The sequence below is a fragment of the Emydura macquarii genome, unplaced genomic scaffold (assembly GCF_026122565.2).
Source record: "Emydura macquarii macquarii isolate MOO-44397 ecotype Brisbane River unplaced genomic scaffold, CSIRO-AGI_Emac_v2 contig_3220, whole genome shotgun sequence".
Lineage (NCBI taxonomy): Eukaryota > Metazoa > Chordata > Testudines > Chelidae > Emydura > Emydura macquarii.
In genome coordinates, this window is record NW_027133357.1 from 4,720,073 (window position 1) to 4,746,879 (window position 26,807).

Below are 26,807 nucleotides of genomic sequence, written 5' to 3' on the forward strand. Positions count from 1 at the left end.
GGAGGTGGCTGCCGCCATTTTGTCCAGTGAGGAGAAGCGGAGCGGGAAGCTGGTTGGGATCAAGTCGGCTGCGGCGTAGCGCGTGCTCCCTTCTCGCATCCACTCGCCCACCCCGGGATTCGGTGAGGGCCTCGCCAGGGTGGGGGTCAGGGCGTGGCTGAGCCGGGACCCGGCTCCGCGGGGAGGACGGGACGGATGGAGGCGGCAGGGGCCGCCGGCGCCGAACAAAGAGCCGCCGCCATTTTGTGTGACTGGGCCGGGGCGGCGGCCGCTCCGCTGAGGCGATGGCGGGGCCGCAGCGGGGAGATGGCACCCGAGGGGGGACGCGCCTTTCCCCCTGCGATAGGGCGCGGCGAGATGAGGCCTGGCTGGGCGAGAGGCGCTGCGTGAGTCCGGGGAAAGGGACCTCAGCGGGGTGGGGCCTAGACGGAGCCCTCTCTAACTACCTTCCTTGGCGGGAGCCGGCGCGGAGCTGCGCCGGGAGGGCTGTCTCTCTCCCCCCCCCCCCCCCCGTCTCCCTACAGCCCCGGCGAGACGGGAGGCGCGTACACGCCCGGCCTACGCCTTGGCCCTGATCCACGCTCCCTCTGCGGCGGGTTGCAGGACTGGCCCTGATCCAGGCTCCCTCTGCGGTGGGCCGGCCCTGATCCGGGTCCTTGGCTGTGCGGTCCGGCCTGGCGCGCTGCTCGCAGAACAATGGCTCGGCGCGCCAGGTCTGGGGCGCCCCCTGCAGGCCTTGATGTTGCCAACTTTCTAGCCCCCGCCATTTAAACCCTGGCTGCTTTGGGGGCGGGTTTTAGAGCTCGCCTCCAGGAGGGGTTAAAGAGCCAGAGGGCCTGTAGTCTTGCTAAAGAAGGGTGGTGTTAACTGGGAGCTAGCTAACTGGAGTTCAGATCCTAGTGAAGACAAGTCACTTTGCAGTTCTCACCAGCTAACAGGTTGAGTTAAAGCCTGTGGGGGAGCCTAATCTTTACACTTCATTATGCATCATTACTGTGGTTTCTGGGCACGGGTATTTAGATACCTATGGATTTCAGTTGATGTTAGCAGCCTAAGTACGTCAAAGGATCTGGGCCAAAGGCCAAAATACTGCACTTCTGTCTAGGCTGAATGGAAGTAAAAAAATTTACTTTCAGTATTTCTCTCCTAGTGATGCATCGAGACTCTTGTCCGCTGGACTGCAAGGTTTATGTAGGTAACCTTGGAAACAATGGCAACAAAACTGAATTGGAAAGAGCTTTTGGCTACTATGGACCACTGCGCAGTGTATGGGTTGCTAGAAATCCTCCAGGCTTTGCTTTTGTTGAATTTGAAGATCCACGAGATGCAGCTGATGCAGTGAGAGAACTAGATGGAAGGTAAAATTTGCTTTTAGATTATGTAATTAATTTAATTAAAATTAAACAAGCTATAGCTAGTGTTAAGCAATTTGTATTCATGTTTAAACTGACTAAGATCCAGTAACACTGTGAAACATGGTCTTGGGGTACTTAACCAATCATTTGGCTGGTCTATAGTCAGTATTACTAACCCATTAGTGTAATTTATAATGCAGAATAACCATTTTAATTGAGATGGTCAATTGTGCAAATAGGCTTTTTGTAGATGTTCATATTTTTGGTCTTTAGGGGGTATGATGGATTCCTTTCTAATACTGACAAAGCCCTAGTCTGGATGCATTTATAACAGCAAAGAAGTCATTTTGCTGCTATAGTTTTTCATTTGGGGAATTGGTATAAGAACTCTGGTGTTTGTATTAGCTTTCTCTGTTAGAGGAATTTGCTGGTATGCTGACAAACCCTTTCTGATATAGACTTGTCCTGAGATTAGAAATTCCAAATATCTAATATGTTTGGAAGAAATACATGAACCTCTAGAGTGCAAACTAGTTTGATTCTGCCTGCACTTGGCATATGGGGCACAATACATGGACACCTAAGTCTACAACATTCCAGTTTGAGTTGAAGGGGCCTTGCAGTTATTGTGAAAAACCTATGAAAACTATTAAATACTTAATGTAACACTTCAGAAGTGTCAATTTGATCATTGCCCTTAAGATGGAACTAAGTTTAAAAAGTCTTTGAAAATGGCTTGTTCAATTGGAAATGCAATAGAACAAAAATAGAGTTTATTTTAAAAAAGGTATTTCATACTCAAAATTCAAGACAAAAATAAATACTTGCATTGACCACCAGCCAGATTTGAAAGTATAAGCAGTTGAGCACAGCCTTGATTTTGGAATTCACAGGTCTCTATAGCTACAGCTTGAGTACAGATTTCATGTTAAACCGTAGTGCAATTGTGACTTCCATAAATTGTGCCTGAGTGTTAAATGCTTATCTCGATTAAATTTAGAAAATGTATTCGTTTAGCTTTCTTGTAAAAGCCTCTACATGGAGAGAGGATACACAGGATTTTTTGTTCACTCAGAAATGGTATTAGTAGAGAAGCCATATTTGTTCTACAGTATACAGTAAAATCTTCAACTAATAACAGAGGCAAGTGTATTGGAACATTAAATCAGACTTACCTTGACATAAGACAGCAATGCTGTGAAGGAACAAAACTGCAGTGTTCACTAAATTCTATCCTCTAGTTTTCCAGCTGTATCATGTATACGCTACAATTTGAATTAATGGAGTCACAGCTACAAAATCCCTACCCAGAAGAGCCAGGATACTTGGGTAGCTTGTCTCCTGTTTTCTCTCTCTCTCTCTCTCTCTCTCTCTAAGTAGCTTTGGACATGAGGCTCTGGTTATCTGTGAATTAGACTTTTTATATCCTGCTGATAGTATCCAAGCATCTTATTCCTCACCTACATTTAGTCAAATATATATTTCCCTTCCAGTGTTGTCTGTGTCTTCAGTACACCACGTTTGTTGGTAGGAGCATTAACAATAACATTTCTTCCAGAACACTCTGTGGGTGCCGTGTCAGAGTGGAGCTATCTAATGGTGAAAAACGGAGTCGTAACCGTGGTCCGCCTCCATCGTGGGGTAGGCGTCCTCGAGATGATTATCGCAGAAGAAGTCCTCCTCCTCGCCGCAGGTACCCCTAAGTCAAAAATCATGCATAGAGCTGTTGAGATTGTTACCATTTAGCATCATAGAATCAGGCTTTCTTTTAAGCATGTTGATGGGTAACATCTTAAACATCCTGATCACAATTTGGAGATGCCAGACACTTAATATATAAAAAAAATCAAGAGGAACATAAATTGTGTTGAACGTTGGCTTTGTCCTTAAGTCACTACGCAAGTGATAGTCAGTGCCCTCTGCCCTGGATTTACCCTTTTCCCTCCTAAAATCTGCACATCTTCTAGTCACACTTTCCCTTTCTTCCCATACATCTATTTAGGCTGTTCCCTTTCCTTTACTCCATAATGGCAAACATTACATACAGCAGCTTAGCTTTTCCATGCAAATGCATTTCTCCACTTTGTAACAATTCAAATACTTGCCAAGCAGGCAGCTGTTTAATGTTAAAACCAGTAACAGTTGCATTTAAATGTACAAATCATCTAATTTATGACACTAGTAAAAAGTTAAAACATCTTGTGACAGCATCTGTCATTTGAGCTTTGCAAACCCAAATCTAAAATATAGCAGGGTTTTTGGTAACTACCTACGTTCTTGGACCTGAACTAACTTGTGTAAATATTATATAACCGTGCACTTCTCAAACCTACAACGTGGTTCATACAGAACTCAATTTACCTATTGCAGGTGAGTGAAGTCCTCACAAGATAATCTTGAAACCATGTCCCTTTTGCTGTTTAAAAAAAAAAACACAATAGGAGTATTTGTTAGCTGATAGATGGTTGTACTGATGGCTTGTTTTTCATTTTTATGCTTTTTGGTCCATCTATTAATAAAAATGAACCCGTTACAGAGTCACCATCATGTCTCTTCTCACCACCCTCTGAGTCTGCATTAGCCAGTCAACTAGCCCTTTCAGCGTCATGTGACCAGCGCGCCCCATTCAGCTTGGCTGGTGTCGTTTCACATGACCCAGGCATGGCCAGTCGTCAGGTTGCACCGCCCTTTGGTTCCCGAGCATGCTGTTTTCTCTCAGCCTTCTCTCCAACCTTAACCAAATCGGCAGCAGCCACCTCGACCGCCCACACATTCCCGGCCAATCAGCTCAGCTGTTTATTTACCAAATGTCTTCACAACAACTACAGCAGCAGCCTTCGGCTAACAAAAAAGCAGGAAAAATCCACAACACCCCCTTCGCCAACCAACTAAATACAACGCAACATCTGGCAAAACCTTTTCAGCAAATTCTTCTTGGCAGTCAGTCCGGCAGCCTCACCTCACCATTTCTAGCTTGTTGAAACCAAAAACTAGTAAGTTTTTCCTGCTTATACAGTTTACTGCTGGTTAAAATAAGGAGTAAGCGGCTTATAAGTATTACTTTTTTCAATCAAAGGCTGGCTGTGCATAATTGAGTGGTAACGTACATATGTTGCTTGAATAAAACTTTTAAGGGTGATAAGGAAACTTCTAATGTAAATGGAACCAAAAGTAAATGAGGTATATTTGCATGTGAGATGCCAAACTAAATTTTTAATAAAGCTCTAACATTTAGCTTTTCCTTGCAAATCTGCCAAGTCCTATCACCTTTAAATGGTTTTACTAACAGTTTTCAAAACTTAAAACAATTACTTTTTTTGGGATGAACTGGGCCAAGCTAAGGTTTTTAAATCTAAACACACTCTATGGCATTTCAGAAAATGCCAGTCACAAATATGCAGTTCTAATGTAGCACTTAATGGCATATCAGTATTTACACAGAGCGCATTTTCACTTTTTCTCCACTTGGTATCTCTTGTCTTGTCATGGACCTTTTTGGCTTGCATGGGTTCCAAAACATTGGTCTATGCTGTTTTTTGGAACCACTTGTGGGACTTTGGTGTGGTGTTATGGGCAGTGGATTTAGTTGAAATGGAAGTGTTGCATTGGACAGGTCTGCTGTGAAGCATTTAGTTAATCTGAATTCTTGGTTGGAAAAGTGCTGTTCACACTGAGCTTTGTTTTACTGCATTAATCTTTCCATGCGTTTTACTGGACGATGGGTGCCAGTTGTTTCTTGGCACATTCACTGGGCCCAACAGTGAGTTTGACAAGTTGGGAAATACCTCACCTCCTTAATGCTAAAGAAATTCATAAAAAGCCTCATTTTTCTATTTCTGGTTCTAGATCACCACGAAGGAGAAGCTTTTCTCGTAGCCGCAGCAGGTAAGCAACAGTTAGTTAAAGACGAAATCTAGTGTTTTGTCCTGAATACCTTCTAAGGCATCTTTCCTTAGTTGGTTGTATTCACTCAAATGTCATATTTAAAGTAGTTCTGCTGATACAAAACAGTTTTATGATGCAAAAAATGTTCCAAAGAATAACAATAGATTGTTTTAATAGGCTCCAGAGTAGATGGAAAAAACAGGATTTCCATTATTGTTCCAGTAATGGTGTATTTCTAGCATTACTGCATGCATGGCATTAATGCATCTTATTTTCTTGTTGCTACACTGCTTTGCGACCCATACAAACTTCTGGGGAAATTGACATTACCCACAAGGCTGTTCTCATGAAATGGACTATCTAGAGTTATTTTTCACTTCCTGCAAACATAAGTGTTTTGTAAGAATAGTTGTAAGATACTGTCCCTTTAAGTCAAAGCACTTAATGCCAAACTGCTCGAGCATTGTGCAAACAATTCATAGGAAAAGTTGCATCCATCACTAAAATGCATTAGTTTCTTGTTTGGAACAGGGAAGCTGCTTAGTAGTATGTAGTTGCATGATATAGCAGTTGATTGAGCACAGGAAATACTGATGGAAACCAACGAGAGTTCTGTGGCACTTTAAAGACTGACAAACTTAATATTTGTCCAGTGAGTTCTCTAGCACTGTAGTCCTATGCATGTAACTTTTAAAATTGGTTTGATTAAATATAAACCTAATCATGCAATAAGAGTTTTAAGCAATGTCAGAACTCCAGTTGATTTCTTTTAACTACATGAGGAAGGAGAGGCTACTGCCACAATCTTTTATTAATGGATAAGCATTCTTACTAAATAGTTGCACATTTAGAGAATGTGAATTCATTCTTTTTATGGAGGTGTAATAGAATTGTGCTTTTAATGCAGCGCTGAACTAGCCATATTAACCATCAGGGCAGTGATGTTTGAAAAAGACCATTTGATATGAAAAAACTATTCTGATGCTCAAATAATGCATTGCAAAGATGGAAAGACCTGAAATTTTCTTCGTCTGTTGTAAGATAGAAAGAAATACACTTGACCTTTCTTTATACATTTCTTTGCATAGTAATGTTCCTTCATGCATATTCAAACATTTTGTTGTAAATAATCCAGTTACACTTTTTGCTGAATAATCTTTCATTGTAATCTTATAGGTCCCTCTCTAGAGACAGAAGAAGAGAGAGATCACTTTCACGGGAGAGAAATCACAAGCCTTCCCGTTCCTTTTCCAGGTCTCGTAGGTAAGAATATATTGTCTCTTCAGAAATACTTCGGTACAAGACACTATTTAAAAATAGTGCTGTAAAATTATGCTCATTCACTTTCCAGTTAGAACATTTCTCTAGTGTTTAGATAAGTTTTCTCAAGGAACTTGGAACCCAAGTTCAGTTTTAATAAATTTATAACTTCATTCACTCAATACAGTATTTAGAACCTTTTCAGAGATTTCAAGTGTATAATTTATGGGTTAAGTCTCTCTTCCCAAGTAAAATGATGTAAATGCTTCCATCTCTAATACACTACCTTTCATTTTCTTCTTTAGTCGCTCCAGGTCAAATGAGAGGAAATAAGACTTCAGGAGGAGCTGTGTACAGGAAGTCATTAAATCTGAAGACAAGAGGGAGGAGCATGTACAGACCATTGTTTTGTTTGAGACTTCATAAAGCTTGGTGCATTTTTAAAATGTTTTAGCTGTTGAACTTGCTTTGTTTCTTGTATCTTGTAACAGGTGACAAACGTAAAGATGTGAATCTGTATATGGTTCTGGACAGATCATATGATTTGTAATAACATTGTTTTATGATGTACCCTTATGCCTAACTCATTTGCCTGGAATGGTGTTCAACTTGTCTTTCATAGACAGAAGAACATATTTGTAGTCTCCATATTGTCCTGGAATCTTTTTGAATATCAAATGTAGATAACTTTTGAAAGGAAGTTTGCAGTGAATATACATAGTAATCTGTTATGACAAACTATTCACTCTATCGAGAACAAAATGATTATTTCTAGTACAGTTTTTGGAAGGAAAGTGGAAATTGCAAACCAGTAGCAAGTAAAGGAATGCATTGCAGGTGGTTTTGTACAGAGCTTTTTTGGAACTTCTATTGACTTCCCACGTTGGAACTCTGGAGAACTACATTACATAAAATGTAGATTTTTATCCCTTGGGCCAAGTAATTTTGTATTTAATGTGATTAGAGCATTTCTTAAATGGTTTACCAGACAACTTGCATTTTAGACTATTCCAGAATGTCTGAGCAGACCAAATTACACAACTAGAGTGGATGGCTTGAGTGCATATGGGTACATTGTAGAAGTGAGAAAACATTTCTTTACTGTGCAAATTTTCATGTCACTTGTAAAATGTTTTGTGAAATCCTTGGAATTAAAGTTTTGGTTACAAATTGGTTGTAAGCATTTAACTTGAGTATCTAACATTTCTGTGCAGAACATTTATATCTGGATGGTTAGGCACTTAATTCAAATGTAATACTGTTTCAAGGTAAAAGGAGTTAAAATTACAGCCCTATTAAAATTTAATACATTTGTAATTAGCTAGTCAGCAGTACTACAGTTCAGTTGTAGAATGCAAGTTGTTGAGAAACCACTTGCTGCTTGGAAATAGTAACTGCTCCATGACTTTTCACACTTAAGCATGGTCTATGATCCCATGGTTGGGTTTATACCAGTCTTGCTAACAACTTAAAGTACCTTCTAGCTAGGATTGGTGCTTCTCAGTAACAAAACTTGTCCAAAAAAACACTTCAGTTATATGTAGGGCACTGACTTCCTGCAACCCATAATTGAGTTGGCAGCCCATTTAATAACCAGGGATTCAGAGCTTATCAATCTAGCTTTCTATAAGGCTTTAAAATTGCTTCTGTCTGTAAACAGAAGTCTTGCATGGAGATTTTATTCAGGGTGTAAAAATCATTCATGGGATGGTTCCAAGTGTAAGAGCTCCAAACTGCAGAATGCTTTTCCTTCTGGGAGGGAAGGGAGTGATTTTTGTATTTAGATTGTTCCAAGTATAATGGATTTAATCTTGTTTAATTTTGTTTGAGAGGAAAGGCAAGAAGGGTGCTACATCAGGTTCACTTAGTTTTAATGGAAGGAATTACATGAATGCCATTCTAATCTAGGACCTTTTTATTCACAAGGAAAATACAGATATTAAGTATTAATGAAATGAGTTATGCACAATATACAACTAATCATTTGTCAGGAACAGAACCACTTCTCAGATAGTTGACATGGATACCAACCCACCTGATGTAGTGGGGTTTTTCATGACTTTATCATCAAGTAAAAACATCAGTCTTAGCAAAAACACTGCTCATGGTAGCTTTTTTTCTTTTCATGAACATAAACACCCTGAAAAGTAGGCATGCTGCTCAGCAATGGTTTTCTTTACTTCAGTTTAAGATTCCTGAAGTTTGGCTAGAGTACATTAAATTCCCTTTATTTTTGTATCTTAAACACTACACACCCATGGGATTAAAAGTCCCATGCACCTTCATGCAGAATGTGTGGTTCCTACTGAACTAAATGTTTTTCTGAATATTGCCTGCTCTTTAAAGGTTTGATTATAGGAAATGAAATACTGCTGCATTGCAGTAAAAGCTGGATCTGTATGAACTTACATTGTCACCATGATAATACATAACTACACTTTCAGAAGTGATCTGATTTTTGGGTATTTAAGAAGGTTATGCAATGTACCTGGCCTCTTCCAGAAGAGCAGAGCACATACCAGTCTTGTGAACTTCATTTGGAATTTCAGATTTTGATGTCACATTAGGCAATCACAGTTGACTATGTTGAAATGTGGTAGCTACTGTGTATGCATTTAGCTAACTGGCAGAGGTCACCCTACTATATATTCTTAGTAGTACCTTGTTACTATTACTAACCTGTGTTCTTGGTACATCCTCCATAACACTCCTTATTCTGTCTCCATGCCTGGTGACACACCACTGAAATGCAGCCAGATACCTATATAGACGTGACCATGATGATTTAATATACTGAATCTTACCTGTTTCTTTCCTCACTCCTCTGCTCTCAGCAATTTGCACAGAGGGTGCCAGTAGGCTACTTCCATTCTTCACAGGTGCCTAGCAGTGATCTTTCCTGCTATATATGGGTTCTTTAAAGTTTGACTAAAACAATGCAGTCCACTTGAAGTAGCAGGGATACAGTACACTAAAGGAACAGTGATTGAATGGTTCCTATACCAGTGTAGGTAGGAATTTGACTTGCTTAATTTGCTTTTCATTTCTCACCTGAAAAATACCACTTTGCAAATAAACTGATGCTTGTTTAGGTAGGAACTGTCCTACATCAGACCAGTGGCTATCTACTCTGACAGAGACCAAAATCAGGTATTTCAGGGGAAAGTGCAAGAACTGTGGTAAAGGACAACACTATAACAATCTGCTCAGGAGGCACTCAAGTGTCTTATTTAATATTTTCTTATGTAACAACCTGTGTTTTCAATTCCATGCTCTGCATCTCCCTCCTAGTTCTGAAATAGACAAGACCAAGTTATGGAGCTGAGCTTTGGGCTGCCTGCATCTTATGCTCCCTTTAGAATCTGTGTAGTAAGATTCCCAGGCTATCACTCAGGCTAAAATGTCTGGAGTCAGCAGGAAGTAATGGAAGCAGCTGCAAGCAAATTAACAACCAGCATACACTACCTCACACATGCATAGCTTCCCTTATGTGCCATCCATTCAAATCTACACAAGATTCCCAGCATAAGATAAACACAACCACCAGACCATAACTTCCACACAATGCTGAAGACAGAACATCAGTCACTGAAGTGATTGGAACTACTGCAACATGGTTGAGGGTTTGTTTCGTTTTTTTTTTGGTAGGCTTTGCTGTCTTATCCAATTTGAAATATTAAGCTTAAAAAGACTTTACAAATTACACCCATGAGATAACTAGTTACTGAAAACCTGTGCCAAGTGTATATGGGAACATTTGGCTAAGCTAGATGTAAACCAGGAAATTAAACAGGAGAATGTATTAAAGGAAAGGGAATTTGATTCCTTTCATTAACACTGTTAAATTTAGCACTTCAGGTAGCCAGTGACTGTTCACACTTGTGGGATCAAGGCACCTACAGCATGAGCTTCTAGAAAGTAGTGATGGGGTGAAACTCACTCCCTCCTATCCTGAAAGGAGTAACCCCGACCACCCTTTAATTCCATTCCAAAAGTGCTGCAAGCTTGGATCATGCAGTGTCCTCAACATTTTCCTTTCCCCAGATCTTTTTTTCCTGCTCTTCAGGGGGCAAATTTTGTTCAGTCAAGTGCTCAGTCAGATTTAAAAAAAAAAAAAAAAAAAGGGCATTGTGTGGACAATGGAAGTGGGCTGCCTCACAAACTGCGTATTTGGGGGAGAGACTTCAGCACTGGTCTGCTAAATCGGTCCATCGCTGAAATCAGCCTCTACCTGAGGATCTGGCTGTAAAAACTTGGCTGACGATTTGGCAATGAAGCCTGGATCTGGGGTTGAAAAACCCAGATCTCCATTTAACAGCCAAGCACTCACTGGTCCTGGATCTGCAACAAAACAGATCCTGAGCCGTATTTTTTTAAAAAAAGGAAAAAGGACCTAGTTTTGATAATGTAAGCCTGTAGCTGACAAATATAGATCCAGAGCCAGAAATCAAGCCTGCATCTGAATCTGATAATATGGATCCAGGGGTAGAGTCTGAATTCAGATTTGACAGTAAATATGCAAGTGACACCTTTGAGTACAAAGTCACCTGCCCAGTGGTTCTGTACTAAGGCCCCACCCACATCTGCTGACATCAATGGAGTCTAGTACTGCAGTTCCAACACTATGATCTTTGCTGAACTGTTTGTCCTACTGACTCCATACCTAATATAGTGGAGAGAGCAAACAGATCCATCCTCAAAGGCATTTAAGCACTTAAGTCCTCAAAACACTGGACAGGGTAAATGCATTACAAACTTCTGATCTGATCCAGAATGGTACATTTCTCACTGCAGAAGAACGTTTTAACATTTGCTTCATTTGGCCACTTTCAGATGCACACACTTGATGTTCTTGTCTGGGAGATGGTTTTTTCCTCCTTTCTGATGCTCCATCTATCAGACCCTTTTGCCTTGAAGGCAAAAAGAGGAATGGAACTATTCTTAGACTCTTACTACCAGAAGTCGTAGAAGCCAATTTAATAAGTTTTGGAACTGTCAGTTCCCTTGGCAGGATCTATTGGCTTTCTCTTGGGCTCCCAGCCCATTCCTAACAGCTCAGTTTGTCTAGCAGAAATTTAGCCACCCAAGACTAGGTTGGCCAGAATAGCTTTTTAGCCTGTCAGATCCTCAGCACGTGTATGCTCAGAAACTTGGTTTTGGGTGGCTGAACTTCTAGATAATGTAGTAGTTAAGGTTTGGTTGGGCTCTGAAACAGTCCCTAAAACATGAGGATGCTATACTTCAATCCTCACTTCTCAGAATTGATAGAGCTCACAGATCCCCAAAATGTCTGTACCATGCATCCTCTGTAGGAAAATGGATTCTGGTGTTGGGATCCATCTGAGTGTCCAGGAAAAGACTGCTTATTGGCTTCAGCATTTCTTTGTAACCCAAAGGAGATACCTGAAATGCTTTTTCTTCAGGGAATTAAAAGGCACATTGCCAAGGTTTTGCAGAGAAGATGCAGTGTGCTGTAAAACCAAGTTAGATTTAGAGCAGCAGATAAGGCGCCACTCTGAGATCCCCTGTATCTGACATCATAGCTACACTGACAGATCTGCGCGTCTGACCTCTCATAGGAGGAAAATTTGTTAGAACACTAGTAGCTGAAAGCCTGGGTTGTCTCGTGTGTGTAATATGTAAAGTCGTGTGTAAAAAAGCCAAAAATGGCTGAGAATTTAAAAATGGGATAACAGATTGCAAATCCCAGTAATGAGGCTGTTTGCTGGCTGTGTTGATTTGTGTGAGGGCTGTGTTAATGCTGGAAGAGTTGTGTGGATGGCAAAGGATGGGGGGTTACGGAGAGGCTGTGTGTAGTATTTGGGATTGTGTGTGCTGATTTGTGTCTGGAGGCATTGTGCTGGGAGATTTGCATGGGTGTGGCAGTTGGGCCATGTAATCCACCAACTGTGCAGTTTCCCCTCATACAACCAATGAAATTGGTGTATGCACATAACTGGAGTAAGGGTGGTGACTGAATATCACAGTGGTCTCTAGGCATGGCATAGTTATGGTCCTTACATAGCACAGATGTAATTCATAAAGTCAAAATGGCTAAAAAACTTAAAAACTGGATGGTAACAGACTGGGAAGCCCTGTGATGATTGAACCTGGTGATATTCTGAACAAAAATAGCTCTCAGCCATGCTTGTAGCCTCTTCCATCGCTTCTCACTGACAAATGTTTAGGCTTCAAAGTGAGAGACAGTGATATTCCTGGAATCTTATTATACAGACTATTGGGATCTATGCTACCGACCTCCTAGCTGCCGGTTCTAAAGCAGGTCCGGTTCTGGAGTGGTGTCACCATGCAGTACCCACTGTCTAGGATTTGATAGTGCCACTGGTAGACCCCACCATGGGCAACAGAAATAGCTAAGGGCCCATCCTTAGCTTTACCAAGCCTCCCTGGGGTCTAATAAAGTATTCGAGTCCAATGGAGCAGCTGGCCCAGCATTTCAGAAGGTCTAAGTAAATCTAACTTTGATTCCTCCCATCTTGGAATAATTTAAGGATTGAGATTGAGACATCCATCACCTACGCTTCGTAGATTTTATGTCATTTAGTTTGAGCTAATACAGATCAAAGAACCTCACTCAGTGATTCCTGCACTGAGCTGAATAATTTGTGGCTGACTCAGAGCATATCCTTCAGAAAGAAATCCAATCCTGATTAAAAGACTAAGTGATGGAGAATCTACCCCATCCCTTGGAAAGTTGTTTCAATGGTCAGTTGCCCTCACTGTAATTAATGGAAGGAACTGATGGAGGGTTGGGGTCAACTCCCCCTTTTTATACCCTCTGAACCATCCAGGATGGGAGGGGCATGGGGCGAGTGGCCCCAACTACTTTCCAGAAGGTTCTGGAAGCTCATGGCGCAGATGCCTTGATCCTGCAAGTGACTATGCAGCAGTTCATCTCCAAGGACTCCGGTAACCGGTAAGTAACCTACAATTCCTAATTCTGCTGCTTGAATAGAAGACTTTTTTTTTTCCCATTCCTACTGCTTGTTGTCTCACTGCCTTACATCCTGAAAGCATGCTGTAAAAATGCAGACACGCATCTAATGAAAGGTACAAACGCCTTGTTCCTCAGCATGCTGTGTGCAGTGGGGCAGCCCAATGACCAAGTTTGCTCTACTGCTCTGAAGCTCTGTTGCCACAGTTGTCATGCCCCTTTCAATCCAGAAATCATGAAATTCCTGGAAAAGATGGAAAAAATCCCCCCTCCCTTGAAATTGCAGTGTAGGGTCTTCTTCTGTGGCCTTGTCAGCACCAGCCTCTCTTAAAATTTCCTGGCTCTCCCCCTTTTATTTTTAAACCTATACACACTAGTTGTCCTCCATCCTGTGAGAAATGGCAGTGGGAAGCACCAATATATCACCTGCAGGGACCCTTCTCATGAGCAACTTCTCGTCCAGGAGGTGCAAGCTCTCCTACAGGTAGGGGCCATCGAGTAAGTTCCTTTGCAAGTGAGAGGGAAAGGATTTCATTCACATTACTTTCTAATCCGAAAGGAAGCCTATGGCCTCTATTGAGACATTGGTTGAGGTGACGTAGGTTCAGAAGCTGAGGTTCCACATCGTCTCCCTGGCCTACATCATCCCTTCCCTGGAGACTGGTAGGCCACCCTCGACCTAAAGGATACATATTTCATGACCACAGATGGTTCTTACAATTCATGGTGGGAGACAACCACTACCAATTCATGGCCCTTCCATTTGGCCCATAAGTAGTGCCAAGATGTTTACAAAATGTATGGCAATAGTCATGGGCTACCTCAGACGTCAGGTAAGACAAATTTACCCTTACCTTGACAGGGTGGGGTGGCAGCCCATTCAACAAGAGCACAGGCTTTGTCAGCAGCTTTCTTAGCTCAAGTTCCAATACTGGACATTCGCAGGCCATGACATGGTTGTCTGTTCATACCTTCATGTCCCACTATGCCATCATGCAACAGGCATGGGATAATGCGGGCTTTGACAGAGCAGCATCACAATCGGCACGTTCGTGAACTCCTGGCCCACCTCCAGAGGCGCAGCTTGTGAGTCACCAGACATGGATATGAGCAAGCACTCAAAGAAGAAAAAACGGTTACTAACCTTTTGTAACTGTTGTTCTTCGAGATGTGTTGCTCATGTCCATTCCAAGACCCACCCTCCTTCCCCTCTGTCAGAGTTCTGGCAAGAAGGAACTGGCGGGGGCTGGCAACCCCCCTTATACCAGCACAGACGCACGCCACTGCAGAGGGCACTGGAGCCGGCCCTACGGATACCACTGGGGGAAGAAATCTCCGGCACTGGTGCATGTGGTGCACACACATCTGACATGGAATGGACATGCGCAACATCTCGAAGAACAATTACAGAAGGCTAGTAATCAGTTTTGATCATCCCCCTTCTCTTCCCTTTGCCGTTTCCCATCACCACAAGTGACGCAATGCCTCATCAATGATGTTGAAAACTGATGAGAGCCACTGGAAATGGCGAGCAGTCCCCCTCCTATTTTGGTTTCCTTTTACCACTTGTTCCCAGACCCATGCTCAAATCACCCATCTCCCCCTCGTAATGACTCAGGGGAAATGTACCATGAGCTGCTGAGTCACCATCACCATTGTGATGTTTCCTCTCTAAGTACTAACCTACTACAACACTGCTTAGCTTATAACAGTTTATGACAGCCCTAAGTGACTTCACTGGAAATAAAGGAAGTGACTAGTGCAGAAAACAATATATACATTCAGACTTGATTTGCAGTAGTACAGCTACTGCAGCTAGGTAAGATAGGATGATTTAGGAACTTGGAAAACAGGTAACAACAAATCAAAACAGATTTCACTGGCCTATGTTTAATGCTAATAGCCAAAGAGTTAACATTAAAAGAGCACAGGACTGATGATAAAATACTGTTATAACCATCCAGGCTCCTAAAAAAGCCGGACTACAAAACCCCAAATTAAGGCTTGTACATTTATGGCCCCCACGTGCACTTCTGAGTTTAGATGACAAAGCACGATTGAATGTATTTTGTGAAACCCCCATGGAGTCAGATTTTCAAGTGCTCAACATCCACAGTGGGCAGTAGATTTTCCAAAGAGCTTGGTACCCAACTCCCTCTGTGACACTTACATCTCAGAATGTTTCAAATGAAAATATGGCTTTCAAAATATACATTTTCTTGGTTCTAAATGGGAGTGAAGTGGAGTTATTTGGACAATCTAATCCCATTTACGAGTGCCGAGCCTGTCTGAAAATTCTGGCCCTCGACTATATCTGTGTAGTACTGGATCCCCTTCCAAATTCCATGTGCCTCGGCTGCTGGCCCCAAGTCATTCCCAATGCAGCTCACTAACACACATTTTAAAGGCCAAATAAAGATGTTGTTCATCTACCTACCATACTCCCCCTCTTTAATTATAACGGACCACAGAGCCAGTATTGTAAATGGAAAGAGAAGGGGCAATATTTACGCATACCAAGGTCTGTCTAATTAACTTTCTAGGGCATGATTTTTCTGGAGAGTGAGGACTGCATGAAACACCCTCACAAAATAAGCTCCCATTTTAGTGATCCAGTGAACATTCACAGCTACCCAAGCACAAACTCCATCCGCAAGTCAAAGGGTGGTGAGGTAGAGCTTCAAAGCTTCATGAAAACAAAGAAAAGGCAAAAGAATTCTACTGCCACCAGCCTGACCCTACAGTCCAGTCCGTACATAGACACCAGAGCAGGGCTCAGACTTGCTGTGGTATGCTGGACCTGCCCTAAAGGATTTCAGTGTGTTCATGCTAAAATGATATACAGGGATTGACTTCATCCAAAAAGGAAATGCAGCTAGCTCTGGGGTGAAACATACCACCTGTTTAACATGGCACAGCAACACTGAAGAAAATTTCCTCCCATCTAAACTACAGAAGAAATTTAACAAAGTAGTTATTTAACTTGGAATTTAGCCAGGACACCGGGATTAACATCCCAACCCTTGCGAAAAGTGCATTGATATCACAGACACAAGTAGTAGCCACTGCTTCAAATTTCTGCCTCATCTGAAAGACTGCATTTTGGCAACAGCGCAGAGCTCTCTCTTGCCACGCTGGGACATCAATGCAGTGCTACTAGGTTTATTTTATTACTGCCATCCAAACCAATATGCCTTTCAGAATCAATCTGCTTTTGTGCCAGATTTAGGCAAATACAGAATAAAGAGACACTGGAACAAAACATACCTAAGTTATTCATATGCTACTTTATATTATACATTGTATTATTTAGGCATTGGCAAGGCTACAGTGCCATAGGGTCTGACCAGCCCATTGAAATTAACAGGAATCTTTCTATCAGCTTAAGTAGGCTTTGGAGCAGGCCATTAGGAGAATTTTAGCTGCCATCCTTTTTTTGCATGAGATGATTTTATACCTGATTCCATCATGGACACCATACATAAAGCCCAACAGTAAGTGGCAAATTTATACCCATTGTAACTATAGAATTCAGTGGAGTTATTCCTCATTTACACCAATGTAAATTGGATCAGAATCCGATCTCAGCAATCCTGTTCTTATTTAGACACAGGCTACCCCAGTGAAGATTATGAAGTTGCACACATGTAAATAAGAAGTTTGGCCCAGATCATTTGCAGTGTATTTATAAATTACACGGGGCACTGTGCTGACTGCCAATGCCATCAGAAAAGTGTGTGATCAACACAAAGCATTCTTGTTCATTTCATGTTCATAGAGAAATGCCTGGGGAGCACTTGGAGACATTTCATCAGCAGCGGCATCAGGGTGCGGCTACAGTATCAGGGTGTGGTGGCATGTCACACGGGGATGTCATTTTTCAGCTAGATGGAAGATCATTATTGCCAGCTGTAATGAAAAACATCGCTTTCCTGTGCAGTTCAGTGCAGGAACAACTAGAAAGTTATTTTGAGCACACGGTCTGCACTGTGCCCATGAGGAAGCAGTATCATTCTCAGCCTGATAACCTTTATGGTAACCTAAGTATTGCCAGTACAGTATTTGGATTTAGTGTTTGCTCAGATTTTCTCAGGCACGAACAGTGGTTAAAAATACCATATGATTTCTGACTAGGACAGCCGCTATTGGGTGTCACCTTAATGCTATTTTATGCCAGGAGGCGGTGCTCTGTGAAGAAATGTTTATCTGGGGGATACAACATAGCATTTTCCAGTGAAATCAAATTTTAAGGCAGATTAAATTCGTGTGATTATCATAAACTCTTTTGGCGCCTGTGGTGCTTTTATACTTCCAAAAAGTCAAGGACCTGGTTCTGATCTCATGTATTTTACAAAGGCGTGATTGTAGGTTCTGATTTATGTTGTTGTAAGTGAACACAATCAGGCCCCTCGAGACAACTATTCCCATAACAAACCCTGTGATTGCCCCCACTAGCTAGGGCCAGAGCCTGCTTCCTTTGAAGCCAATGACAAAATTCCCATTGACTTTCTGATGGATTGGACTCTCAGTTTGTGTGCATGTGACAAATGACAGGCCAATGAGAGTTTCACAGCTGTAACTGATAGCCTAATTTACCTTATTATGTAAACCTAGGCTCTCTCTAGATTTAGTTTCCTGTATGTCTTTTAATGTGGGTAAAGATTTGCATAAACACATAGATAGTTATTCTATATTACAGAGGGAGGCATAGACTAGTGACCTCAGTGCAGAACTGGGAGCCAGGCCCTCCTGAGTGTTAAATCTATGCCCTCTGCAGTCATGGGCAAGTCTCATGCAGAGACATTTTCAGAAGTGGCCTCTGATGTCAATTGCCTCACCCAAAAACTCAACCTTCCCAAATCAGTGGCCACTCTTGTACATTTTTAGCCTTACCCTCTCTTTCTAGATCTGTAAAATGGGAGAAAGGACTTTACTGCCTTCAATTTGCATTGCAAAAGTCAATGACTTAGCTGATTAATATATAGCCAGTGCCTTGAAACTGGCAGAGCTCCAATGAAGCTAATGGATCTGTCACTTTGCACCCACTGAGGATCTGACACAATGTTTTTGGAGGCAAACACTAACATACAGGGGCTTCTTAGTTCATTGGCAAGTGAAAGCTTCACCATTCTCAAAGACCAGATATTCATGTGGGTGGAGTGTGGAAGGGAAGGGGAAATTGATCCCCCAACACAGGGCCAAGGGCTGTCAGTCTAGCCCTCTTCTGTAGGTGTTATTTCAGGTTAAGAGCAACCCCCTCCCCTAATGCCAGTTATACCAAAGCCAGTGGATCAGGTAAACAGATCTGCATCCTCTCTCCAGGCCTATCGCTAACTTGCCCCCAGCATAGCCTTCTGGGTACTTATGGCTACACACGGATGCCTGTGCACCCCCTTCAGACATCAGGGCCCCTTGTACAGACCTTGCACGGAGCTTAAGAGAAGCAGGGAACTCTCCCCTCCAGGTTCATTTTACGGTAGGGTTCAACATATGAACTTTGATTGCCTCCTACTGCCTCCGTGCAGGGAGAAAAGGCTGATCTGTTGACTCACAAGAGGCATGCAGTTCCTGGTAGGATCAGGCCCTTTCTTACTGGGTGAAGGCAGTAGAGGACAATCAAATTCCCATCCACAAGGATGGGCATTTATTTATCCAGGCATTGGTCACATCTTGTTTTGCAGGCAGGTCTATGCGAAGGAGTCAGGTTCGCTTTGCAAACAGTTGTGGAGTGGCTTGTGCTGGAGAGGCTCACGCCTTTGTTAAAATGGGCGGAGGGCGTGGCATCAGTGATTATTTTAAAACCACAAATCAGTGAGCAAGCTTGAGTCAACAGCTCACCCTAGAAACAGCCTTCTACGGTGTAAACACCGAGGGCCATATCCCACTTTTTTTTACACCATTAGGCCAGACTGCGATCTTAGGTATACAGCCTGAGCGAGGGACAGCGTCTAAGCTGCACAACCCAAGAGTGGCCCCAGGACGCACAATTCCCTCCTCACTGCTGTAGGAAGATATTAATCTACTGCCCTCTCCTAGCAGTGAATTACAACCTTCCCTACACCAGCTCAGCTGCGCTAGCCACTACATTAGGGACAGAGCCAGATCACCCCCCGTTCTCTGCTCACCTGCTCCAGGAGACCAGGGAAGAATAAATAGGCACACTTGGTCCTATTGGATGGGGTGTAGCGAGGGTTTATAACCCCAGCACAACCTCCCCTTCCTGGCCTCCTTTTCTTTTGTGTGCATGTACTCCCCAAGTCCTAGTCACGTTCACTAAAATCAATGGGACTATTTGCCAAGTGAGGATGGCAGAATCAGGCCCAGAAGTTCCAAGTGCATGCATTCCCTTACCTTGGAGAGGTATGTGATGGGTGGGCTTTATGTTTTAATGTACAATATTTTATGGATGAGGGGATAAGATTAAGTTAAAAAAGGTGCCTGGGTGGTGAGTTCAAATTAAATCCAGGTGTGGCTGGGCCAGATTTACAAATGTATTTAGCTGCCTAAAGATGCAGGAAAGCATCTAGTGGGATTTACAAAGGGGCCTAGACAGATCAGAAGCCTAATTCCTACTGTCCTTCAGTTGGAGGTACCTAACCCGTTCTCTAAAGATCTTTGTCAATCCGGCCCCAAGCGACCAAAAGTTCTCATCCTCCAATGGCTGTTCGGTGGTGCCGCCTGAAATCAGTGTAAGGGGTCACCACTCATTCTTAATGGTCAGCTCAACAAAGCCACAACCTAAAACCTTTAGGGGCAGTCCCAGCACAGAAGCCCAGGACCGAAAGGGCCAGGGAGATTGAATTGCCCTCACCCACCCTGAAGTGGAGAGGAGAGAGGTATGTGGATGAACAGAGCTGATTGAATTCAAATGAAAATTTCCAATCAGGAAATTTTGTCTAAAATGAAATTTGTTTCTGCCCAAACCCTAAAAATGTCAGTTTTTGAAAAGCAGAATCTGGCTGTGCTCCAGAGGTTGTCTCCTGTCAGTTACACTGGAGTAAATCCATCTAAAATGATGGATCAACACTAGTGTAAGAACCAGGACCCAGAGCGGTGTTTTGGGGCCCAATCCTATGAGGTGCTGAGTGTTTTCAACTCCTCTTGATTCAGGGTGCTTAGCACCATGCTGGGTCGAGCCCTCTAATTGGGCTCATGTGAGCACCGCCTCATAGCCTGCGGTGGCTCCTCATCTCCCCTGCCTTAGTTTCCCTTATTGGGCTCCTTGACAACTCTTGCCAGGTAGGGTGTGGAATTGTTTTCTACTTCCCTGGAATCCTGCTCCAGCTCTCTCTCCCCTACGATTCCCAGGCTTCTCTCTCATCCTCTCTAAGCTGAGAGATGTCAGTGGCTAGTCCTCCTTCCCCTGCTGGTGTCTCCCTCTTTATAAAGGTCCAGATGCCTTCTCCCTGAAGCCCAACTGGGCAGCAGGTAATTAGTCACAGGTGCACTGGATCCCACTCCCTCTTAAAGGGGCCAATCGCCCTGTATCACACCCAAAAAGCTTTGGCACTGATCTAGAGGCAGAGAGATCGAAGGCATTTTGCAACTGTTCCATGGCTCAGACATTTGATCTCTACTGCCACTCCCTCAGCAGGTGCATTAGGCAGGTGCAGCGCATTTTGCAGAGTCATGGTTTTATCTTTGACTGTGGCAAATGGTATGAATCAGTAAAAACAAAAATAAAACATTAAAACCCCGCAGGTACTTCCTGCAGCCTGATTTCAGGACATTGTAACAATGAGGTTCTTTTCTACCAGCCAACAAAGTCCCTTAAGCTCCTCCTGGAAAATTCCTGAAGCAATTACGTTAATGACTATGAATGAGCCTAAAAACCACTCGCAGTGGAAATGAGTTAGGCGGCAAATGAAATGAACAATTCATACTCCAGACTCCCTGGATCCAGCAATATTTCCAGTAACCCAAAGACCTTGCTTTAGAGAATGCCTCATACAGCCATCTGTGCTTGGCAGGATTCTGTTTACACTCTACTGGGTTTGGTGTCTCATCAACATGCCTTCATAAATGAAGCAAACAATGGCTGAATATGGCAGGGAAAGAGTCAATTACCACGATCCAAGTTCTTTTAGGGGCAGAGTTAATCAAGCATTCAGCGTTTTGTCAGTCTTGTCTCTCTTTCCTGGGAAAATCCTATTAGTATAAAATCACTTAATAGGGCACTTCAAAGAGCTGATGGGAAAACATTCTTCGCTCAGTTATCAACGCCATTCAGCCGAACACTGGATTCATTTAGACTTTTGCTGGAGCATGAACGTTTCATTGAGTGTTCACATTTCCTACTTTAAAAAATAAAAGCTCATTAGTCAAGATAATGGAAAATGTTGGAGATTTTAATCTTGCTGAATAGATTTTAAGAGCCTGAATATTCATGGATTTGCCCCGTGTGCAGCCATTTATACCTGTGCAAAGTAGATGTCACACACTGCCCATCCGATCTGGTAGCATTTGATACCTATTTTGTACAGGCATGAAGGATGACAAGACGTAGGGCAATGGGCAAATTGGACCATAGCTATATTCTTCCAAGTACAGTCTGATTCAGGAAAACACAGCCAGCTTCCTGATGTTACTCAAGAAAGGTATGAATTCAGGTACACCCCAGTCCAATCCTGGGAGCTGCTGAGCATGGAGACAGCTTTTTACAGGATCAAGTCCTTATTTAATCTAATGTGAAAAACATGTGCCTTTTCCCCTCCATTCTTTCCTTTTTCTGCCCTCTGCTTTAGAGATGAGGGTCTGACCCTGCAGTCCTCAACTCAAGAGACACTCAGTGACTAAAGTAGAAGAGGACTCGAGGATCATTTATTTTTCATATTCAGAGCAGGCAAGATTCTGCCTGGGGACACTCCAAGTTAGCCAGTTGTTATATATATTAATGACATCTTCTATTCAGGCAAAAATCAGCCTTTAAAAAACTCCTTAAATGGCTAGACAATGTACATGCCAGCTTAAAAAGATAGTTGTTGCTACAGTTCAGATGAGACCGAAGACACAGGGTCTGATTTTTCTCTCCGCCTTGCATCCAATATCATCATCCCTAAAGCAGTAGGGGCCAGATTCTCATTCTGCTTAAGCTGGCATTGGTCCCATTGGCTTAAACTGAGCTTCACTGATTTACACCAGCTGAGGATCTGGGCCTGCAATTCTGACTGAGAAGAGTGTTACCCCCACTTTGCACAGATGTAAATGACTCCACAAGGTGCAAAGCCGTAGAGACTCCAGCCTGCATGGCCAGGTCTACAATACAGACTTCTGCCAGCATAGCTAAGTCAGTCAGGGGAGTGATTGGTGACTGGCAGAGATGGACCAGCCAAAGCCCCCAGTGCAGATGCAGTTATACCTAGAATGTTTAGGGTTCTAAGCTATGCTAGCAAAAGCAGTTTTGCTGGTATAGCTGCATCCATAGTGGGTTCCTTTTGCCGGTATTTTAGAGTGGTACAGCAATATCTGCAAAGCACTTCTAGTGTAGATCCGGCTTCTCTCTTTACTAGAGAGGGGCTGAACCAAAAGCCCAGCCCAACCAACTGAATCTCAGGGTATCTGAAACCTCCATGTGAATTTTACAGACCTGTGCCACTCTCTCCTTCTTACAGTCCCCTCTCTCTGCCTTATGTTTAAAATCTGGATCTAAGTCAGTTTCGAGTGGAGGGCCAGTGTTCCTGGGACTCCTGTCCACACTGGGCAGTGAGATGTCTAGGAGCCTTTCAAACATGACAAAGTACGTTTCTGGAAGGGAATGAAACTGGGCTTTAGAGGAAATATGTTCAGGCATGTTTTACAGCTAGACTCCACTGCCTCTTCTCCTAGCATGAGTCCAGCCCAGTCTCACTGATGAGCAGCAGCTGACTCACAGACATTGTGGTGCAAGAAACACTGCCTTCGATGATCAAGCCCCGGGCATCTGTATTTGCCTATAGGTTCTGGAGCAACTTCCACAACCCAATCAGCTGCAAGCAAAATACGTGCGCTGAGGTCTACTCGAATGAACACTGAGTGAAAAGAGAAAAAAAAGCTGTCAAAGGATTAATACGATTGTTATTTATATAGCACTACAGGCATGTGCAGTGTTGACAACACCAAGCATCCAAAAATCATGGCTCAGGCCCCTAGAATCAGGAGTTTAAGATCTCAGGATTTTAAAAATCAAACAATAAATAATAAATTTGCAGGCTTTTTGCCTTCTGAGACTTCAGGGGTCATGTTTTCAAATTTTCCTCCCAAATCAGGAAGGCTGGAAACTTTTTTTTTTTAAATGAAAGCACAGATTCTGCTATAACCGTTGGACCAGGGACACCAATTGGTAAGAGGCTCATGATAAAAATGTCAAGAGGTGGCAACACTGGCTACACACAGACAGCTACATCCCTGCTCTTTTGAGTAGAGAATCTAATATGTAACTCAGCAAAGTGTAACCACAGGTGACAGCGGAAGAAGGGGGCTGTGAAGCTACGGATAACCTCAGTGAGAGCTCAGTTGGGATAAGCAGCTCAGTAGTTTAGAGCTGTGTCTGTTGCTTCTGAAAGTCATTCAAATCCCCTGGAAGTGGGAGGTATGGCTAAGACCCCTTTAATTACAAGGCAAGTGGTGAATTCTCCATCACTTCAACCCAAGACAGGAAGATATGCTTAGGTCACACAAGTTAGTGGGATCAATACAGGGGGTATGTGGCTGAAATTTAATGTGACCTATGCTATGCAAGAGGTGAAGTGAGATGAGATAATGGTCCCTTCTGGCCTTAAACTATGAATCTATTAAAAGATTAATGCAGGAATCACCAGCTGAAAATCTCTGGCCTGTGTCATGCAAGAGAGCTGACTAGATGATCATAACAAACCTTTCGGTCTTAAAAGTTCCTCTCTCTGCTCTAGACTGGGACAGCATCCACAAAGAAGCGGGACAGAGGTGACACTAACACCCTAAAGGCTAGCAAATCATTTTACCAACAGATTAATAATGACAGCCATAAAGCCCTTCACTTCTCAGCCACCCCTGGTGGGGAGCACAGCAGCTGTTTAGCAGCACACAGTAATACTAGGAAAGAGATCATCCTCGATTTGGGAGGGATCACGGAGGATGAATACTATGAGTCAGTTAGGGCAGGGAGAGGAGGAAACTTCAGCCAGCCAATGGTTAAACACAGCATTGAATTTAAATTTGGAGAGTGCTTTGGGAAAATCTGTTCACAGTTGGGAGGGGGGGGGGGGGGCGGCTGAGGCCCAGATCCTCAAAGGTATTTAGGCAATTAATGCCCATTGCTTTCAATGGGAGCCTGAAATACCTAGGAGGAGCTGGGCCCGAGTTCCTTTGAAAAATCTAACCCTGCGTGTCATGTAGACAGTTAAGATCTGAAGAGTACTGTCTAAATCAGACTTTACAGCACATTCTTCTCTTTGCCTCTCCTGGGTTCTAACAGTTCTTCCAGGTGACTGGGTGTTTTAAAGAAAAGTTCTCCCTGTGTTATTCTTCTCTGATGACTGGAAGGTTTTGGGACCTCTGGCAGAGGAGCCCTGCAGTGGGCTCTGTGGCTACCCAGACAGTAGGTCTTATCTCCTTATGAGCTGATCTGTAGAGGTGCTGGGCAACTCCGTGGTCCCCTGGTGTCAGCAGGAGCTGAAGGTGCTCAACAATAAAAACGAAGGCCACAGCTGCTACTGTAATAGTCAGTTCCCTACAGCTTTCGGAATGTGAATGTTTTCTAATGCACGTTCCACTGCTGCTGAATTTGCCACACCCTGAACTACTCAATACCAGCATGTAGCATCACCAGAGCTCCCAAGGACAGAGGGAGCAGACCACAGAATGCATCTCCCTCCCCCCCCCCCCCCAGCACAATTTCTCTGCTCTGTTTGGCAGGGTGAGAGCTGGGAATAACAAGGGAGGGATTTTCCATCCCCATGCCAGGGGTAAATGCCACAGCTGCAGAATCAGAACGAACAGCTCCTGGAAGAGGATTTGTAAGGTCATTAATCACAATGCAGCTCTGTCAGAGAGAGCTCGGACCCTCACACAGATGAAGATAGTGGACATCATTGCATCAGTACCTTCTAACGAAATGAACAGCTGCCATTTGGTTTAATACAGAACCATAAGAATGACCAGACTGGATCAGACCCATGATCCATCCAGTCTAGTATCCGGTCTTCACCAGCCACCAGCACCAGATTCATCAGAATAAAGTACAAGAAACTCCATAGCTGACAATTATGGAGTAGCTTACCCAGAGGGAAAGCCTCTCCCTGGCTAGGTTAGTAATGGATTGGCTTCTGTTTCAGGGCATAAGGACCTAGCATTTCTGATTTTTGCATCTTTTCTAGATCACTACAGATGGTCTCATTATCCAGGTCTCATGCTTGTTTGAATCCTGCCTAGGGGCCTCAGTGCAATTTTGTGACAATGAGGTCACCAGGTTAGCAGTGCCTTTTGTACAGAAGTGTGCAGTCTAAGTGTAGTAGACAAAAGACCCCAATTTAAAACTTCATCAGAATAGGACTATTCCAGCCTCTCTATTTTTGTGGGGTTTTTAAAAAAAGGTTATTTAAACAAACACATTTGAGTAGTGGGTCTTCATTTACAGTGATATAACAGCATTAGCCACCTTCCAAGCACCTCCCCATGGAGGGGAGTAGCTCTGTAGCACCTTACCTCAGTTTCCCTTCTTTGAAGGTTCTTCAGCCTTCACACACAGGCTTCTCTCCATGCAAACACCCCTCCCTAGAGTCAGGCTTATTATAAACAGAACTCAAAATCCCAAAATAAAGTCCACAGACTCTAACTCAATTTTCTGCTGTTAGCAGGCTACTTCCAGCCCCTACCAGATTAGAATCTTGTTTCTCCTGGTAGCTCAAACTTTTTTTTTTTTTTTTTTTTTTTTTTAACCTTCTGTGACCTGCAAGAACTTCCCAGATCTCTCCTGCAGCTTCTGCCTTTATATGGCCCAGATGTCTTCCCTTAAGCTTAGTTGAGCAGCAGGTAATCAGTCACAGGTGCACTGGATCCCACCCCCCTTTCCTGCATGCTCTTAAAGGGGCCAGCCATGCACTGATAAATGTTAATAATTGCACATAGGGTACAGATGATACTCTGTGCCACTCTTAGCTATGGCACAGTTATGCTTTTGCTTTCTGTGTAAAAGACCTTCCAGTTTCTAAGCCCGCTCCTTGCAAGCAGAGTTGGTGGCCATTTTGTTCTCACTGCTCAGTATAGTTAAGAGGAGACGCACTGGATACTCTTATGGTGGAGACTTTACTATTGCTCTTTCTGTTGGTGGCTGCTGCTCTCTTAATCTAAAGTAAAGATCATCTCTCTGAATTTTGTGGATGGCCAAATGCAATGTA

The 26,807-nt window shown here is 43.1% G+C and overlaps 1 protein-coding gene and 1 long non-coding RNA gene across 2 annotated transcripts; one reads left to right on the plus strand and one right to left on the minus strand.

Moving 5' to 3' along the window:
- On the plus strand, positions 1-7,673 carry SRSF3 (serine and arginine rich splicing factor 3). The gene is made up of 6 exons (XM_067531503.1): positions 1-122; positions 1,151-1,358; positions 2,914-3,048; positions 5,202-5,240; positions 6,417-6,503; positions 6,806-7,673. The coding sequence occupies exons 2-6, from the start codon at positions 1,153-1,155 to the stop codon at positions 6,831-6,833; spliced, it is 495 nt and encodes a 164-aa protein (XP_067387604.1). The 5' UTR covers positions 1-122; positions 1,151-1,152; the 3' UTR covers positions 6,834-7,673.
- Positions 2,940-26,557, minus strand: LOC137142247 (uncharacterized). Its single transcript, XR_010916871.1, has 3 exons — positions 26,116-26,557; positions 3,717-3,771; positions 2,940-3,054 (listed from the first exon to the last, which is right to left on the minus strand). It is a non-coding gene; the product is annotated as an uncharacterized lncRNA (long non-coding RNA).
- Positions 26,558-26,807: the final 250 nt, after the last annotated feature.